Source organism: Mauremys mutica, chromosome 2 (assembly GCF_020497125.1).
Source record: "Mauremys mutica isolate MM-2020 ecotype Southern chromosome 2, ASM2049712v1, whole genome shotgun sequence".
Classification (NCBI taxonomy): Eukaryota; Metazoa; Chordata; order Testudines; family Geoemydidae; genus Mauremys; species Mauremys mutica.
This window is the reverse complement of record NC_059073.1, coordinates 46,529,009-46,548,261: the sequence shown is the minus strand read 5'-3', so window position 1 is coordinate 46,548,261 and position 19,253 is coordinate 46,529,009. Positions and strand designations below refer to the sequence as shown.

General features: G+C 45.1%; 1 protein-coding gene across 7 annotated transcripts in view; it reads right to left on the bottom strand.

Moving 5' to 3' along the window:
* TRIQK (triple QxxK/R motif containing) overlaps positions 1-19,253 on the bottom strand; it is a 152,196-nt gene that overhangs the window by 72,239 nt on the left and 60,704 nt on the right. For all 7 annotated transcript variants that reach the window (XM_045004910.1, XM_045004912.1, XM_045004914.1 and 4 more), the window contains one exon: positions 9,047-9,132. In XM_045004910.1, coding sequence (XP_044860845.1) covers positions 9,047-9,132 — 86 coding nt within the window. The remainder of the gene's footprint in view (positions 1-9,046; positions 9,133-19,253) is intronic.

Genomic DNA, 19,253 nt, shown 5'->3' with positions numbered 1-19,253 from the left:
ACAGAAGATGGGAGAGATTCCAAAAGACTGGAGAAGGGCAACTACAGGGCCCATCTATAAAAAGGGAAATAAGGACAACCTGGGGAATTACAGACCAGTCAGCTTAACTTCTGTACCCAGAAAAATAATGGAGCAAATAATTAAGCAATCGATTTGCAAACATCTATAAGATAATAAGGTGATAAGTAACAGTCAGCATGGATTTGTCAAGAACAAATTGTGTCAAACCAACCCGATAGCTTTCTTTGACAGGGTAACAAGCCTTGTGGATGGGGGGAAGCGGTAGATGTGGTATAACTTGACTTTAGTAAAGCTTTTGATACTCTCTCACATGACCTTCTCATAAACAAACTATGGAAATGCAACTTAGATGGAGCTACTATAAGGTGGGTGCATAACTGGTTGGAAAACCATTCCCAGAGAGTAGCTATCAGTGGTTCACAGTCATGCTGGAAGGGCATAACGAGAAGGATCCCACAGGGATCAGTTCTGGGTCCGGTTCTGTACAATATCTTCATGAATGATTTAGATAATGGCATAGAGAGTATACTTATAAAGTTTGCAGACAATACCAAGATGGGAGGGATTGCAAGTGCTTTGGAGGATAGGATTATAATTCAAAATCATCTGGACAAACTGGAGAAATGGTCTGAAGTAAATAGGATGAAATTCAATAAGGATAAATGCAAAGTACTCCACTTAGGAAGGAACAACTAGTTGCACACATACAAAATGGGAAATGACTGCCTAGGAAAGAGTACTGTGGAAAGGACATCTGGTGGTCATAGTGGACCACAAGCTAAATATGAGTCAACAGTGTAACACTGTTGCAAAAAAGTGAATATCATTCTGGGATGTATTAGCAGGACTGTTGAACGCAAAACATAAGTAATTCTTCTGCTCTACTCCATGCTGATTAGTCCTCAACTGGACTATTGTGTCCAGTTCTGGGCACCACATTTCAGGAAAGATGTGAACAAACTGGAGAAAATCCAGAGAAGAGCAACAAAAATGATTAAAGGTATAGAAAACATCACCAACGAGGGAAAGTTGAAAAAAATGGGTTTGTTTAATCTGGAGAAGAGAAGACTGAGAGGGGACATGATAACAGTTTTCAAATACATAAAAGGTTGTTACAAGGACGAGGGGAAAAATTTCTTCTTAACCTCTGAGGATAGGACAAGAAGCAATGGGTTTAAATTGCGGCAAGGGAGGTTTAGGTTGGACATTAGGAGGGTAGTTAAGCACTGGAATAAATTTCATAGGGAGGTTGTGGAATCTCCATCATTGGATATTTTTAAGAGCAGTTTAGACAAACACCTGTCAAGGATGGTCTAGATAATACTTAGTCCTGCCGTGAGTGCAGGAGACTGGACTAGATGACCTCTTGAGGTCCCTTCCAGTCCTATATTTCTATAATTATCTTCATTTGGTACTGACTGCTGTCGGAAGACATGATACTTGGCTAGCTAGACCGTTGTTCTCACCAGTTTCAGGCAGGTTTGTACTCAGCAAGGCTCAGCTGTGCTTCTGCTGCTGCAGCTACTCTGCTATTTATATTTGTGCTAATTCAATGAGAGCTAGTGCAAGTATGTGCACATGAGCAGGGGAATAACACCCCTAGCTCATAATATAGATGTAGTCTCCAAATTATGTCCTCAGACAGGGGTCCTTCCCATCTGGGAGGTGCCATACCCTTTAGGGGCTGCCTGAGGATGTGCCACACACCCAAACCAAGCCAGAACAATGACTATATTACAATATTTGATAATATTTTTTAAAAGGACAAAATACTGCACACTCAAAACAAGTATGGTCACCCTGGTTCAACTAAATTTTGATATTTATAAGTCTTTAGTTGCCACTCTGACATTATCAACATGGATAAAATTGCTCATTGAGGAAATTAAAAAGTACTAAATGGGAATGACTGAAAGAAACTTTGTTACTTTAAATCCTGCATTAAAATGAAAAACAATCAGAGTTTGACAAGACAAGCTAATTAGTAAGCTAGCTCTGAAATGTAAAGTACCTACAGGGCAGTTGATTCCAAAAGGTTTCATGTAATTTCCAGGGTTTGTTTTCTTCATTTTTTTCAAACAAACCTTGCAAACTCTTTGGGTGAAATGCAGCCCTGCTGGAACTCCACTCACTTCCCTGGTTATGAGAAGACGATTATTTCACTGTTAATTTGTCCTCTTCTCTCCCTTCTCCTCACATTCTACCTTCTTCCTTTGTTTATATCCACTTATTGTCTCACCGTACATGTTTAGACTGCAAGCTCTTTGGGGCGGGGACTGTCTATTATATGTCTGTACAGAGTATAGTGTAATGGGGTGATGTTGCTTGATAGGGGCCTCTAGGCACTACTGCAGTACATCTTAATACATTAATTAAATAATAATTACAGCAACTGCAGTTATGTCTGGGATGGATTTGCCCTTATAATACTTCTGTTATCTACAAGTTAGCAATTTGGAAGTGTCAATAGATTTTTAGACGGGAGGATTACTGCACCACATGTTGAAATCAAGAATAAATAAAATCCTTGGAAAATACACCTAAGTATGTTTTTTTCACAGATTTGGCCACAAGACTGGGTACTGCCAGGATTATATATTATGTTGTCTCCAGACTATTTGCTACCATTGCAATTACCTCAGAATTTTGTATGTCAGCTACTTTTCAAACACATATTACGGGCTTGATCTGACCCTTACTGAAGTTAATCGCAAGTCCCATTGATTTTAATGGTACAGTATCCAGGTGTGTATTTTTTAAATAAAATAAAGCCATACCCTTAGCACATATGAACCCTGTTACTTATTACAGTTCACCAACAAAAACTTTGTTAATGCAGAGTTACATTTGTGTTGTGGTGTCTTGTGGCCTGCCAGCACTTCAAACTCAGTTACTCAATCCACTGAGGTAATGAAAACTTAAGCCTCTGAAAACCAAGAAATACACAGTTAAAGTACATGTCATCCCTTCAAGGTAACCTTAACTCTGACCCTGGGAGCTGGCAACAATTAGTGGGAATAGCTAAGTAAGGAAGGTGCCATAATAAGTAGACAGAGTTTAACTACTTCGTATCTCCAAAGTTATCCAGAAAAGATGGAGCAATCTGGGACATGTTCAGAATGAGGCCAGAGCATTTGCCATGGCAACCATGCTATCAGACAGCTGAAGAACACAGAGAAGGTGCTGAGAAGGAAAACATCTGTGCTTTAAAAATGCAGAGAACATACAAAGCAGCTAAGGATAGACAGGGACTCATTTATCTACATGCACTCCAACTTCATTCACTGTGCTAGATGTAGTTGTATTGAAAGGTTCAGCGATTAGGTGGAGCAGGTTAGAAGAGCTGTCACTGTGAGATTATGACAGTAATTTGGTGAAGGGGCTATGATATTTAGCAAGTCTGGGTGGTTTGTGTGGAATTGGCTCAATGTTTGTATAGACTTCGCTTCTTTGCTATGTCTGACCTAAGCCCGAGTTTTGCTTTAGCAAAGAGAAGATATTATACCTTGCCCTACAGTGTTTATTGTGCGGTTCCCTAACTGTTCTGCAGCATTTGCAAGGGGTTCTAGAATGTGTGTTATGGGCATATTGAGGCATCACTCCATGAAGGCAGAGCTAAGGTTGCATTGCAGGGATGGCATATTGCAAGGATTGCAGGTACCTTAACTGTTTTCAAAGGCTTAAGTTTGCTTTCCTTAACTCTTCACTTCCTGCTTTTCAGAGGTTTGAGTGTAGCTGAATCTGATGTTCTGGAAGGGCACGAGGCACTACTGGGCAACCTTAACTCTGCATTAACAAAGTGTTTTCTCATTGTATTTCCTAATTTTTTGAACAGAAAACGAGATGTTATTTGTACAAGATAGTGTTACGTTAAGAAGGTATAGTTATCACATGGTATGCAGGTGGAACTGAGGACAGATTAAAGATACCATATGGCATGTATGTAGGGTCTTTCGCCTTCCTGTGTGTTTCATTACAGTCAAACGGTGATAATGCTCGTGCTATGACATTTTTTGAGTGTGGAGGTGCTGACAGGATAGGGAGAGAAAACAGATGTTTTCACAATATTTATAATTATTATTCCATGTAGTTTATAGTAACTTTAAGCACATGAGAGGAGACTGGTGTGTGTCTCTTCTCACCCTTTATCCCACCAAACCCCATAGCATACACCCCTTCCAGAGCATATAGCTGCCCAATCGGCATCTGTAGATCCCCCTCCCCTGCCCATCTCTGTATCTGCAGCTACAGCTGACTGTTAGCAAGCTCAGAGGAGGACATTCAGGGCATCTTCACTACCGCACTACATCAGTGCCGATGCGCTATGTTGACGAGAGAGCACTCTTCTGTCGATGTAATTACTCCACCAAAACGAGAGGCAGAAACTATGTCGGCAGGAGAGCATCTCCAGCTAACGTAGTGCGGTGTAGACACCGCTTTAAGTTGAGGTAACTTATGTCGCTTAGAGGGGTGGTTTCTTCACACCCCCGAGTGACGTAAGTTACATCAATTAAGCGGTAGTGTTGACAAGTCCTCAAAGAGGTGTGAAATGGTCATTCATCTCAATGAGATGTCCTCAATGAATGAGAACACACCATGAAGATGAATGCAGCCTGAAAAGGGCTCAGAAAGGTAAGAGCTGCTCTGTTCATCTCAGTGGGTGTTCTCACTCCATCGCACTTGTGGGTCTGTACCAAGCACTAAGCAATCCTGTTCTCTGCTCCTCATCGTGGTCTCAGGATTGTCTTTGGTGCATGCTCTGGTCATGCCGCTTCTCAGCTCCCAACTACGATCTTAGTGCTGTGTACTGTACCATGCACCAAACATTCCTCTCCTCATCCCAATCTCTGTACTGTATGCCTGTTCCATGCACTGAGCATACCTGTTCTCAGTTCCCAACTATGATCTACTACAAAGAAGGGCAACAAAAATGATTAACGTCATGTAACATGGAGAGAGATTAAAAAGACGAGGACTTTGCAGCTAGGAAAGGAGATGATAAGTGGGGGGTACAATAGAGGTCTACAAAATTATGAATGGCATGGAGAAAGTGAATAAGAAAGTGTTATTTATTCCTTCGTATAACACAAGAACCAGGGGTCACCAATGAAATTAATAGGCAGCAGGTTTAAAATGAACAAAAGGAAGTACTTCTTCACAAAACACAGTCACCCTGTGAAACTAGTTGTCAGTGGATACTTGAAGGCCAAAACTAAAACTGGGTTCAAAGAAAGAATTTTACGTAAGTTCATGGAGGATAGGTCCATCAGTGGTTATTAGTCAAGATGGTCAGGAATGCAAACTCATGCGCTGGGTGTCCCTAGCCTCTGACTGCCAGAAGCTAGGAGTTTATTACAGGGGATGGATTACTTGATGATTACCTGTTCTGTTCATTCCCTCTGAAGCACCTGGCACTGGCTGCTATCAGAAGACAGGATACTGGGCTAGATGGATTACTGGTCAGACCTAGTGTGGCTGTTCTAATGTTCTTATGATCTCAGTGCTGTGTACTGTGCCATGCACTGAATATGCCCATTCCACTCCTCACCCAGTCTCTACATTGTATGCCTGTGTCATGCACTGAACATTCTTGTTCCCCTCCTAGTCTCAGCACTATGGGGCCATATTTTGAAAGAGGGACAGAAATAGCGGTGCGGGCAGGAGGCGTTATTTGCAGGGGGAGAGCTGAAATGCTCCCCAAATCCCTCACTGCATGCTCTGATCACCCTTTCTCTCCTCCCCACACTCTCCTGCACTTCTCCGACCTCCCTCTTTTCCTAGTAGCAGCAGCAACCAGTGAAGGGGGAGCTTTGAGCCCCTTCCCCACTGCTGGAGGCAGCATGGAGAAGGAGGGGAGTTCTGGGTTTCTTCCCCTGATTAGGGGACAGTGGAGGGAAGGGAAGCCTCTGAGCAACTTCCATCTCCCTTCCCTGTTCAAGTCTAGCACTGTTGCCCAACTTACCCTCCTCCCATGATTCTGCTCTGTCAGCACTTCTGAGCAGCCAGAGAGCAAAGGTCCCTTTGAGGATGAGCCTTTACTCACTGAGGGATCACAGAAAAACTACAGTTTTGGAAATCCAGTGCAGCATCAAAACTCTAGTCACTGAACTGGGTTTTTAAAAAAAACACTATTTTGGATGATCCTTTACACAAATAAGAGTCATTGTCTAAGGGTGTGCTGCACAGCTTAAAGTTGGCAAAGGGCCAGAGCACCATCCTGCATCCTTCCAGTCTCCATATCCCCTGCATTGCTCCCACACCCCCACATTTGCCTTTACTGTTCTGACGCCCTATATCCCCGGGCTCTGAACCAAAAAAAGTATGAGAATCTGTAAATGTTATGAGCAGTTGATGTTGGGGGGCGGGGAAGCTGTGTATCAGGAACCCTTGATCAAACAACTCAGCATCTTGCCTTCCTTTTGATCCCACTTAGTTCCATTCTATGGAAGCAGGTGAAGATTATGAATCATGAATACATTACCCTAACCACTTACATTCTTTCATCTTCTATTTAATACCAATTTCCTTGATAATATTTTTAAAGTAAAATCAGAGTCTGAATGTGAATTTTAGAGCATATCTCATTCAAATATTACTCTTAAACTAGAAATTTTGGTTTCAGGGCAAAACTTTCCTGCAGAATGCAGTCAGAGATCAAGGACACACACATAACACATTCTCTAAAAGCCGCTAATGGTAGGGCTCCAATTCACATTGCCTGGGTGCAGCTCAGGTTCAGTCACCACAGCATGTAACCCAGTTACTGTGACAACAGACTGCCTACCATCCTTCTGGCTTCAACAGAGCCCTAGCCTTGCTGCAGATGTGCATTTCACTCTTGGGTACATCAGTTTGGCATGCACTGAACTGTAGTTACAAACTTTATTCTTAATAACTTTTTCAATGTGGCTTCCCCAGAGGGGCAGTGGGTCCCATGCATTAGCTAAAATAAATCCTCAGTAACTGAGATCAGTTTGGGGAGAACCAGAGCCAGAGTTTGAACCTCAGGTGCAAAAATAGTTAGATGAACCAGGTGATTTTTTTTGGGTGCAAGAGCCTCTTACTCAAATGAACACAAGCTTAGACCACTAACACTACCCCCAGCACCCTCATAAGACACAGCATATTTAAAGATAATCTAACTAAGCATGCAGATTTTGAGAACTTACAATAGTCATCCCTTAAACAGCAACACTCAACCTTAACTTTAGCAGAGCTAATGCTCTGCTAGACTAAAATATGTTAAGGGAGAAACATGTTGCTACATAAAATTCTCTCGTATTTTCCTCAGTCACTAACATTTGTACTTAAGATTCTCTGTATCTTTCTTCTTCTCAGTTATGTGTACTTTTCAAGTAAGAATTATGCAATACAAGAAAAAAGTAAGTGATATAGTTTCTGAGAACACAGGTATACAATATTCTCACTTGTAAAAGATATTTAGCAAAATCTCCAAAAACACTAATTGTGAGAGATTTAAAAAAAAATTAACTGGGAGCTGAACGTACAATAAAAATGGAACATCACTTTTAAAAGGTCACATCACAGAATAAAAAAATAAGAGTAAAATGTAATAAGGCTATGTCTACACTACAGCCTATGTTGGCAAAACTTATGTCGCTCAGAGGTGTGAATATTCCACCCCGAGCGACATAAATTACACCGACATAAGCATTTGCGTGCACAGCACTACGTCGGTGGGAGAAACTCTCCCGATGACATAGCTTATACCGCTCGTGGAGGTGGGGTTTTTTTTCATGGCAATGGGAGAGGTCTTTCCCATAGGTGTAGAGTGTCTTCACCAGATGTGCTGCTGTGACGCAGCTGTATCAGTACAGTTGCACCACTGCAGCGCTCTATGTACAGATATACCCTAAGAAAGAAAGGAAAAAACACAGAACTCCAAAGGTTAGTAATCTATCTTTTAAACAAAAAAGGCAATCTACTTTTTCTCATTAAAAACTGACACACAGCACTAACTGAGGAGATTATGTTGTGAAAACATACTGCATCGCACGGCAGTGCTTGATCGAGATCAGCAATCAGGAGCAAAAGGAAAGTACTGTTTCATGATTATAATAGCAAATTCTGGAAGACAACCAAATACATCATCTGGCAGCTCAACAGCTGTTACAGCTTGGTAGTAATACCTTGGCATTTGCTATAAACTATAACTTGAAAAAATTGATTTCTCATCTGCCAGAAACAAGAATATGTTCTCCTTTTAACATTTCTGAATTTCTTTCAATAGAATAGTTAGATTTTCAAGCTATTTTTATTCTGCATGTTTCTCAGCATAGCTGCCAAGTTAATTTCATATTATTTTATTTTGATTCAAAAATAAATTTGGGGAATAAATATTGGATGCAACTTAAATAAACGACATGCTTAGCCAAATTCCATCATAATAGCATGGCGAATAGTATAGAATAGTTGTCCTTCGTGTTAATATTTATTGTCTTGACCATTTAGTCATAATTATACTTCACACACACTTGAAAACAGGAAGTTTCCAAGCAGTTTGAAGTTCAGGAACCTCCTTGCTGTTTTGTTGGTAGTGAAGGAAATCATTTTCCATGTTGGAGTCAAAGTGGATGGATGTAGCCACGTAATATATTATACTTATTAATGATGAGACTATACCAGTATTTGTTTTTAAACAACTCCTGGATATAACATACTAGAAGAAGGAAGGAATTCATGGCTATTTTGCATAACTATATAAAACAATTAGAGCATTTTTGTTTATACAGTACCTGTCTAAAAAATCCTGTTTCTAAACATATAATATTTCACTGGCACTGTTAAATAAAAGTATGCTTCATATCAAGAATGTGGAACATTTAAAGTCCATTAGAGTTTCAGTTATTTGAAGGTTAAAAACAATCCCTCATAAATATTTTAGATTCTGGCATTCCACTTAGGTCTTGAAGTGTCAAACAATATCTCTCAAAAATCAATTTTCACACAGTACTTATGGGGAAAAGAAACTCAACATGGTGTAAGCTATCAAATAGATATCTACCTTTATGCCCAGTGCAGTTTTCTTGGCCTCTGCTTTTAATCTTGTTGCTCTTAACACTGGCCTGCTTTTCTTGTAATCTTGTTTTCCTAAGGTAGAAAAAGAGTTAATGTAAATGATCCACTGAAGATAAGGTACATCTACAATAATTTTGGCTTCAGTGGCAGATCTAACATTTTTAAGAGTTCAGTGATAGAAAGAGTTGTGCCACAAGAATGGGACTAACAGCAGGGTCAGCAATGGCCTTTAAAACAAACAACAACAACCAGAAAACCAAAACAGTAGTTAACAAATCAACCTAGAGTCTGATAGTCCAGTGAGCTACAAAATGCAAATTATGATACGCCTCCAATGGTATGTTATTTACTAAAATGACAACTGCAATGCTCAGTAGCCATCAGACAGCATGTATTTAGAAAACATCATCCTTCTGCAGGAGTCCCCCCCTTCCACCAGTCTATTCAGCATCTGTTCATATCCAGTGGAGAGATCCCCTTTGTGGCATACAGGGGATGCTCCCCTTGTACAAGCTCTCCTCCCCTGAACAGCCCCACCTTAGGGATTAAATATTGTGAAGACCGTCTGTACTTGGGCAAAAGTCATGCATAAAGGATGTGAATAATTATGATGCCAAAAGGAAAGGCACAGCACCAGAAAGTATTGTCAGAGGAAAGCTAAGAGAGTCTCTTAGGGGAAAGAAAGGGAAGAGAATTAGAGAATGAAAATTTGTATCCTAAACTCCAACGAATTCATCCAGTCAATGCATTGTAAATATTTTCCACCATTACAGTACAGGGCCACTGGAGCTTTATATTGCAGGAGCTGCTGACATCCTAAGATAGGAGGGCACCACAGAGCAGAAGAACAGTCATTTTCTAAAGCAATCAGAGAAACAACCCAAAGGTTACCTCATGAGAAGAGAGGAAACAGAACCAGCAGGGGTGTCTACCCTCAAAGTATTATAATAGCCCTGTTTGCTATGCAATGGTTAAGGAGCTGTCAGAATTTCCATTATGAATTGCAGGAATTTATAACTCATAAAAATTCACTCCAGGGTGAAATTTGGCACAGAACTATCCCAGCCTGGAATATTTTTGAGCCAATTTTCAATAAAGTGATGCAGCTGTTCCAACTTACTTGTGAACAAACTATAGAAATTTATCCATTTGGGATTTTTTAAACACTAAAAATATCTTCAGCTTAAAAAAAAAAGATAATTGAAAAGTGCTAGCTCCAGTTTCAGCTCTCATGACTCAAATTCTCTGTCATGCCTTCCATGGTAAACAAAGCAGAACAACCAACAGAATGACTTACATCCAAATATCTGCTCTTCCAGTGATGCAACAGAATTAGATAATGAGAACTATGCAGCTTTGAAAGAGCATAGGGAACCAGAAGCCACTGATGTCAACAACTGAAATCCCCCCACCTACTGATATTCCCTCTGAAGGATAAACTGCAAAGGTTGCTGACGTTGAAGTAAATATTTCATACGGGGCATGTACCCTCTTTGATTAAAGTTCATTTGTTAGGATCAAATCTACGACTGCAAGGAGAAAGTCTATTACTGCTTGTAGAAAGGTGGCCATTTACTCCATGCCCCTCGTGGCCAGGGGTTTCTTTTCAGGCATGCTTCCCCTTTTGCCCCCCTCTTGCGGGCCACTTAAGAACTGCACACAAGCTTTCACATGAATACCACCACCACCTGCTTGGGGATGGTTTAACAACAAAAACAATCCTCAGGGTCACAAAATAAAGTCCATCACCATGCAACAGTCCATAATTATCTCTGGTGTCTTCTCTCACAGCCAGAGCTCTTCTTTTGTCCCATCTGTTCTCACAGCCCAACTCTTCCTGGCTGGAGCTCAGTCTTCTGGCACTGGTCTCTAGGCCCTCAAACTTCTAGGTCCAAACTCAGCCCAGGTTTTCCCATAGGAGCCTGCTGGTCTGTTGGTCTCAGGGCATTCCCTGCAAGAGCCCTTCACGTTCCCTCCCATCTCTCTGTGCTTTCTTGCATTTTCCCAAACCACTGCAACCTACAGCTGTTCTTTATAGGAAAATCACCCTGATCTTTCCCAGGTTTGGCTCATTCTGTAATCAGGAGCTTCAGCCCACCCGCCCTTAAGGGTTGTGCCACCCTGTTACATTAAAACAACAAGGAGTCTAGTGGCACCTTAAAGACTAACAGATTTATTTGGGCATAAGCTTTCGTGGATAAAACCCACTTCTTCAGATGCATGGAGTGAAAATTACAGATGCAGGCATTATTATACTGACACATGAAGAGAAGCTATCAGGGCTACCCCCAATACCTGTTACATTACTCTTTCCATCAGTTTCAAGCACTCTGGTACTACTTACTCCAGTAGTGTGGTTATTGATGAGGCTGGATTGCAGTTACATAGAGAATGCTTCCAGATTTATATTAAAGTTGATATGAACAACTAAAATCACCTATATAACAAATATTGTAATGACTCTACAGCAGTTAATTCTCCAAAACTATGTACCTGTCATTTAATTTACTACTCCTTGCTAAATACAACAGCCAAAAGACATACTGGAGAAGTCTTGAGTCCACCAAGTGCAAAAGTTTTTAAAGGGCATCTCTTCAGTTTTTTGCAATGAAAACTAGATCCTACAATTGTACTAAAAAATGCTTTAAATATCTGAACTTTCTAAAGCCCTCAGAAAGACATCTGCACTACAGGACTGTAAAGAACTATGAAATGCAAAGTCCCTGGCACATAAAACTGATAGTATCACCTGTAACACATTGCACAGATAAATAATGTAGGTTCCTTAGGTTCTTTGGGCCTACAAATTCAACAGGTTGGAATATGCATTTGCACATTTCTAATTCCTTCCTGTTTCATCATGCTCATACTGCAAGCTTTCTCTGTACATATATCAGTCATCATTAATCTAAGCTGTTTCTTCTTCCCAGCAAGTGACAGTCAAAGCCGGTTAAGATGGACTCATCAGACAAAGCCCCATTTGTCTCTTACCCAATGTCTATTTGACAGACACTGAGTTCCCGAGGGAGCATTGGCAGAGAAGCAGCAGAGGATGCAGATGGAAAACTTCCAGACTAAATCTGACCTTGTGTATTGTTTAAGCAAAACCCTCTTCTCTTCCATCCCTTGTCCACTATCCTCTGTAGAGTGGGAGAGTCCCTGGTCCAACACAGTTACCAGAAGACCAGTATATGTTGCAGTAGTGAGCATAATAAAGGGAGGCGCTTCCTGGTCAGGAAGTTCTCTAGTTTCTGCTTTTAAGGCATGGATCTTTCTCTCTCTCTGTCTTCTAACTGCATGTTGTCAAAGTAAGTGCATCCCTCTCCTTAAAGAAGTGGTAATGGAAAGAAAAGAAGACCAACATAGTAAAGAAAAAAGACACAAATGTGACAGGAGCAGCTGGAGCAAATTTACAATGTCAGAACAGTACATAACTAGAGAGTGAGAAATCAAAGAACCCTGTAAGAAGGAAGGTTGGAAAAGCTGTGGAAGATGTGGCAAGCACCAAGTCACAGCTGGCAACAACATCCAGCAAAAGAGGAAGAATGTAGGAGATGCCATAAAATTGGACATTTTGCAATAGCACACAGGTCACTAAGGTCTGGTCTACACTACAAGGTTAGGTCGAATTTAGCCGTGTTAGGTCAATTTTATAAGCACAACCAACCCCGTTCTGCTGACCTAAAGGGCTCTTAAAATCGACTGCTGTACTCCTTCCCAACGAGGGGAGTAGCGCTAAAATCGACCTTCCTGGGTCAAATTTGGGGTAGTGCAGACGCACCGTTGTGCAATTTGACGGTATTGGCCTCTGGGAGCTATCCCAGAGTGCTCCAATGTGACCGCTCTGGACAGCACTTTCAACTCCGATGCACCAGCCAGGAACACAGGAAAAGCCCCGGGAACTTTTGAATTTCATTTCCTGTTTGGTCAGCGTGGCGAGCTCAGCAGGACAGGTGACCATGTAGTCCCAGAATCACAAACAAGTTCCAGCATGGAGCTAACAGGAGACATTGGATCTGATTGCTGTATGGGGAGAAGAATCTGTGCAGGCAGAACTCCAAACCAGCAGAAGAAATGATGATATATATGCCAAAATCGCACAGGGCATGGCGGAGAAAGGCTACACCAGGGACACACAGCAGTGTCGTGTGAAAGTTAAAGAGCTCAGGCAAGCCTACGACAAGACAAAGGAGGCAAACGGTTGCTCTGGCTCAGAGCCCCATACATGCTGCTTCTATGATCAGCTGCATGCCATTCTAGGAGGAACCCTACCAGTATCCCACCACTGTCTGTGGACACTTGCAAGGGGGAAGTCTCATGCAACACAGAGGAGGATTCTGTGGATGAGGAAGAGGAGGAGGAGGAGGATGCACAGCAGGCAAGCGGAGAATCCGTTCTCCCCAGCAGCCAGGACCTTTTCATCACTCTGGAGCCAATAACCTCCCAGGGCGAATTGTTCCCGGACCCTGAAGGCAGAGAAGGCACCTCTGATGAGTGCACATTTGTAACTACACTACAGGGGTTAAAAGCAATAGTGTTTAATATTTGATTTGCCCAGAAGACTTGGGATGCATTCGCGGCCAGTACTGCCACTGGAAAAGCCTGTTAACATGTCTGGGGATGGAGCGGGAATCCTCCAGGGACATCTCCATGAAGCTCTCCTGGAGATACTCTGAAAGCCTTTGCAGAAGGTTTCTGGGAGGGCTGCCTTATTTTGTCCTCACGGTAGGATGCTTTACCACGCCAAGCCAGTAGCATGTAGTCTGGAATCATTGCAGCACAAAGCATGGCAGCAAATAGTCCTGGGTTTTGGTCACATTCATGCAACATTCGGTCTTTATCTTTCTGTGTCAGCCTCAGGAGAGTGATATCATTCATGGTCACCTGGTTGAAATAGGGGAATTTTTGTAAGGGAACAGTAAAAGGACCCCATTCATGCTGGGCTGTTTGTGCTTGGCTAAAAGGGATCATCCCGGAGAATAGCCACATGGTGGGGGAAGGGGTGTGCTGCACATCCACCCCAAAACCACAGCCCCTCCTTTTAAATGGCAAGCCCAACTGGCATTGCTTGCAATGGGAAAGGAGGGTGCTGCAGTTTGAAACCATTCCCACATGTTATGAAGGCGGAAGAAGCCAACCCCGCGTACCCTTTGGTTTACCATGGCTGCCTGGAAACCGAATTCTGTTGTCCAGCCATGTGTGATGTGTCACCAAACCGGCAGGTGCTCAATATAAAAGGCAAAATGTGACCTTGTACCTAAAACACATGTGCTGTCTGCTGTGAATTGCTTGATTCACTGTGAAAGAGTCTCCCTTTTGTTCTCAGAAATGTATCTTCTTAAATTGTACTCTCCCTTTTTATCCCCCCTGGAGGTGCAAATGTTTCTATGCTCCCCGTATCAACTCTGTCCCTGAGGTTATCACAGATTAGAAGGCGAAAAAAACACACTCACGATGAACTGTTTTCAGAGCTCATGCAGTCCTCCTGCACTGATAGGGCACAGCTGAATGCATGGAGGCATTCAGTACCAGAGGCCAGGAAAGCATACAGTGAGCGTGATCAGAACACACAGGAGGAGATGCTGAGGCTAATGGGGGAGCAAATAGACATGATGAGGTATCTGGTGGAGCTGCAGGAAAGGCAACTAGAGCACAGACCCCCACTGCATCCATCGTATAACCGCCTGCCCTCCTCGCCAAGTTCCATATCCTCCTCACCCAGACACCCAAGAATGGGGGGGGGGAAGGCTCCAGGCACCCAGCCACTCTACTCCAGAGGATGGCCCAAGCAACAGAAGGCTGTCATTCAAACAGCTTTGATTTGTAGTGTGGCTACAATAAGCAATACAGCCTTGTCATTCCCTCCTCCCGCACCCCACCCGGGCTACCTTGTCAGTGACCTCACTTTTTTTTTAATAAATAAAGACTGAATGAAGTCAAAACAATGGGGACTTTATTTACTTTGCCAGCTGTGGTCAAAGGGGAGAGGGGAATTGGCTTACAGGGAAGTACATTCAACAAAGGGGGCAGTTTTGCATCAAGGACAAACACACACACCTGTCACACCATAGCCTGGTCAGTCATGAAACTGTTATTCAAAGCCTCTCTGATGCGCAGCGCATCTAGCTGTGCTCTTCTAATCACCCTGGTATCTGGCTGTTCAAAATTGGCCACCAGGCAATTTGCCTCAACCTCCCACCCCGCCATAAACGTCTCCCCCTTACTCTCATAGATATTATGAAGCACACAGCAAGCAGCAATAACAATGGGAATACTGGTTGCACTGAGGTCTAACCTATTCAGCAAACAGCGCCAGCAGGCTTTTAAATGTCCAAAGGCACATTCTATCACCATTCTGCACTTGCTCAGCCTATAGTTGAACTGCCCCTTACTACTGTCCAGGCTGCCTGTGTACGGCTTCATGAGCCATGGGTGCAAGGGGTAGGCTGGGTCCCCAAAGATAACTATTGGCATTTCAATATTCCCAATGGTAATTTTCTGGTCTGGGAAGGAAGTCCCTTTTTGCAGCTTTTCGAACAGCCCGACATTCCTAAAGATGTGAGCATCATGCACCTTTCCCAACCATTCCACGTTGATGCCAGTGAAATGTTCCTTGTGATCCACCAGTGCTTGCAGCACCATTGAGAAGTACTCTCTGTGGTTTATGTACTGTTTGGCAAGGTGGTCTGGTGCCAAGATAGGGATATGGGTTCCGTCTATCGCCCTACCACAGTTAGGGAACCCCATTGCAGCAAAGCTATCCACTATGACCTGCACATTTCCCAGAGTCACTACCCTTGTTAGCAGAAGATTATTGATTGCCTTGGCTACTTGGATCACAGCAGCCCCCACGGTAGATTTGCCCACTCCGAACTGATTCCCGACTGACCAGTAGCAGTCAGGCATCGCAAGCTTCCACAGGGCTGTCGCCACTCACTTCTCAACTGTCAGGGCAGCTCTCATCTTGGTATTCCTGCTCTTCAGGGCAGGGGAAAGCAAGTCACAAAGTTCCATGAAAGTTGCCTTACGCATGCAAAAGTTTCACAGCCACTGGGAATCATTCCATACCTGCAACACTATGCGGTCCCACCAGTCTGTGCTTGTTTGCCAGGCCCAGAATCAGCATTCCACTATATGAATCTACCCCAATGCTGCCATGATATCCCAATTGCCACATCCAGTGCTTTCAGGAATGTCCGTGTCCATGTCCTCCTCCCAATTGTCCTCATGCTGGCGGCTACTAACCAGGCTCTGCACATACTGCAGGATAATGCGCGAGGTGTTTACAATGCTCACAACAGCAGTGCGCAGCTGAGCAGGCTCCATGCTTGCCGTGCTATGGTGTCTCCATGGATATCCCAGGAAAAAAGGTGTGAAACGATTGTTTGCCGCTGCTTTCAAGGAGGGAGGGAGCAAGGGGAAACTGACAACATGTACCCCAAACCACCCACGACAATCTTTTTGCCCCATCAGGCATTGGGAGCTTAATCCAGAATTCCAATGAGCAGCGGGGACTGTGGGATAGCTACCCACAATGCACCACTCCGTGAGTCGATGCTAGTCATGGTATTGAAGACACACTCCGCCGACCTACTGCACTTAGTGGGGACATACACGACTGACTGTATAAAATCACTTTCTAAAGATCGACTTTGTAGCGGGGTGGACCACGCTCCTGCCCTGAAGGGTTAAAAACAGCCCCGGGAGGGGGCTGTGGCTGGGGAAAGCAGCTTTTAAGCTGGGCTGATTGGGGGAAGTGGCTGCAGCTGGGGCCATGCCCCAAACTGAGCAACAGGGCCTTATAACAAGGCCAGGGAAGCCAGGAGCAAGGAGTCTCCCTCTGCCTGTAGAGGGAAATGGGCCTGGCTGCCGGGAGCTAGAGACAGGGTACCTGAGCGAAGCAGGGCTGGGGAGAGGCACAGGAGCTGGGGAGCTCCAGCCTGGAAAGCCCCAGGCTGCGGCCTAGCATAGGGCTAACAGGTACTGGGGATTGCAGAGGGCAGCCCAGGGGTAGGCGAAGGCAGCAGATCCAAATCCTCCTTGCCAGTGATGAGTAGGCTGATACTGCAGCCTGCCCCAGGGTGTGGGGCTAGATGATGACTGGCAGTAGCCTTATACTGAGGCGAGGTGGGGATAGTGGGTGGGGGTTCCCCGGGGAGGGGAGACCCTAAGACTGAGTGGTTACTGCCAGGGGGCAGCACCCCAGTTAAGAGGGCACTAGGGTCCTGGGAGGGACATGGGGGCCTGAGGACAGATGGATCACCGGCCTGCAGAGGGCACTCCAGAGCTGGAACGAGCTAATTCCCAGGATTCACCAGCAGGAGGCGCCACAGGTGTGAGTCCGCTCATCTACAGACTTCTATAAAATCGACCTAAGTTCATAGTGTAGACATACCCTAAGAGTAATGGAAACAATCCAAGAGGGAGTGTTCTTCTTCGAGTGCTTGCTCATATCGATTCCAATTAGGTGTGCGTGTGCCGCGTGCACGCTCGTCGGAAGATTTTTACCCTAGCAACACTCGGTGGGTCGGCTGGGCGCCCCCTGGAGTGGCGCCGCCATGGCGCCAGATATATACCCCTGCCGACCCAACCGCCCCTCAGTTCCTTCTTACTGCCCGTGACGGTCGTTGGAACTGTGGAGTGCGGCTTTGCTGATCTCCACATCCCTAGCTACTTGTAGTTCTCTACTGCTAATTGTGGCATAGTTCGAGTTTGGTAGTTATAGTTAGTATTAGTTATTGTATTTATAGTCAGTGTATATAGTTAAAAGGGGGGGGTTGGGGATTAGCCCCTTTCCCCCGCCCCGATACGGGCCCATGCCCAAGGCACCGGGGTTCAAACCGTGCTCGGCGTGCCAAAAGCCGATGCCAATAGGGGATCCCCACGACTCCTGCCTCAAGTGCCTAGGGGAATCCCACCTTCCAGATAAGTGCCGCATCTGCAAGTCCTTTAAACCAAGGACGAAGAAGGAGCGGGACTTTAGATTAAAGCAGCTCCTCATGGAGCAGGCACTTACTCCTGCAACGTCAGTACCGAGTGCCCAACAGACTGCTTCGGTAAGGAGCGCCCCTTCGTCCCCGGACCGCTCCAGTACCAAGAAGGAGCCCCAGCACCAACCTTTACCGGCACCGACATCTGCTCGGCACCGCTCCCTGTCCCTGAGACCCAGGAAGCAACATAGCTCTCCAACTGCTGCAGCTCAACAGAAGGAGCGCTCTTTGAAGACGGCTCGCCCGGCACCGTCCTCTGCCACGGCACCGTCAGTCGTGGCACCGCCAGTTGCGACTCCACTGAGCTCGGCACCGTCGATTCCGGTCCCACAAGGGCCGTTGAGTCCGGTACCTGACAGCTCCCCGGCTCATGCTGTGGTTGAGCTTGCCCTGCCTTCTACACCGGAGACCTTCTCCACAGCATGGGAGCTCATTGCCATGACAGAGTCGGCATGGCCTCAACCCCCGGCACCGCCGGTGCGGGTTATTCAATCTGTCGGGAAACCGGCCCTGGTAAGGCCGCCTTCCGTTGCCCCAACAGAGAGCCATCGTTCAAGATCACGATCTCGCAGACGCTCTCGATCTCGCCATTCCCACTCCCGGCGCCGCTCGCAGTCCCGGTACCGCTCACCATCGGTACCGGTCGCACTCGCGGCACCGGTCGTCAGCTCGGTCGCCGACCAGGTACTCCCGGTACCGATCCAACTCTCGGCACCGCTCTCGGCACCGTGTTTCCCGCAGTCACTCTGGACAAAGGAACTCGAGGTACCGGTCGACCTCCCGGCACCGCTACGGTAGAAGGTCCCGGTCTCGCTCGCGGTACTGTTATGGGTCACGGTACTGCTCTCCGCTACCGACCCAGGAGCGCACATCCAGATCTGTGATGCCCCCCCAGGATCTCTCGGCACCGCCGTGGCCTTCCAGACACACATCGGTGTCCTCTCAGGCTGGTAGTGCATCCTACCACCAGGAACGTGACTCTGACATCCCCAGCCAAGGACCTCATCACTGGTCCTTCTGGACACCGTGGGCATACCACCAATCCCAAGGTGCTCCACCAGTCGCTCCACGGTCGGTCCCGTCAGAACCCTGGGTACCAGAGGCGACGCTAAGCTGTCCTCCACCTACGGGCATGGATGAGGCTCCGATCCCAACTGCGGACACCCAGACTCCACCTGACGCAGAGGACGTTCCGCAAATACA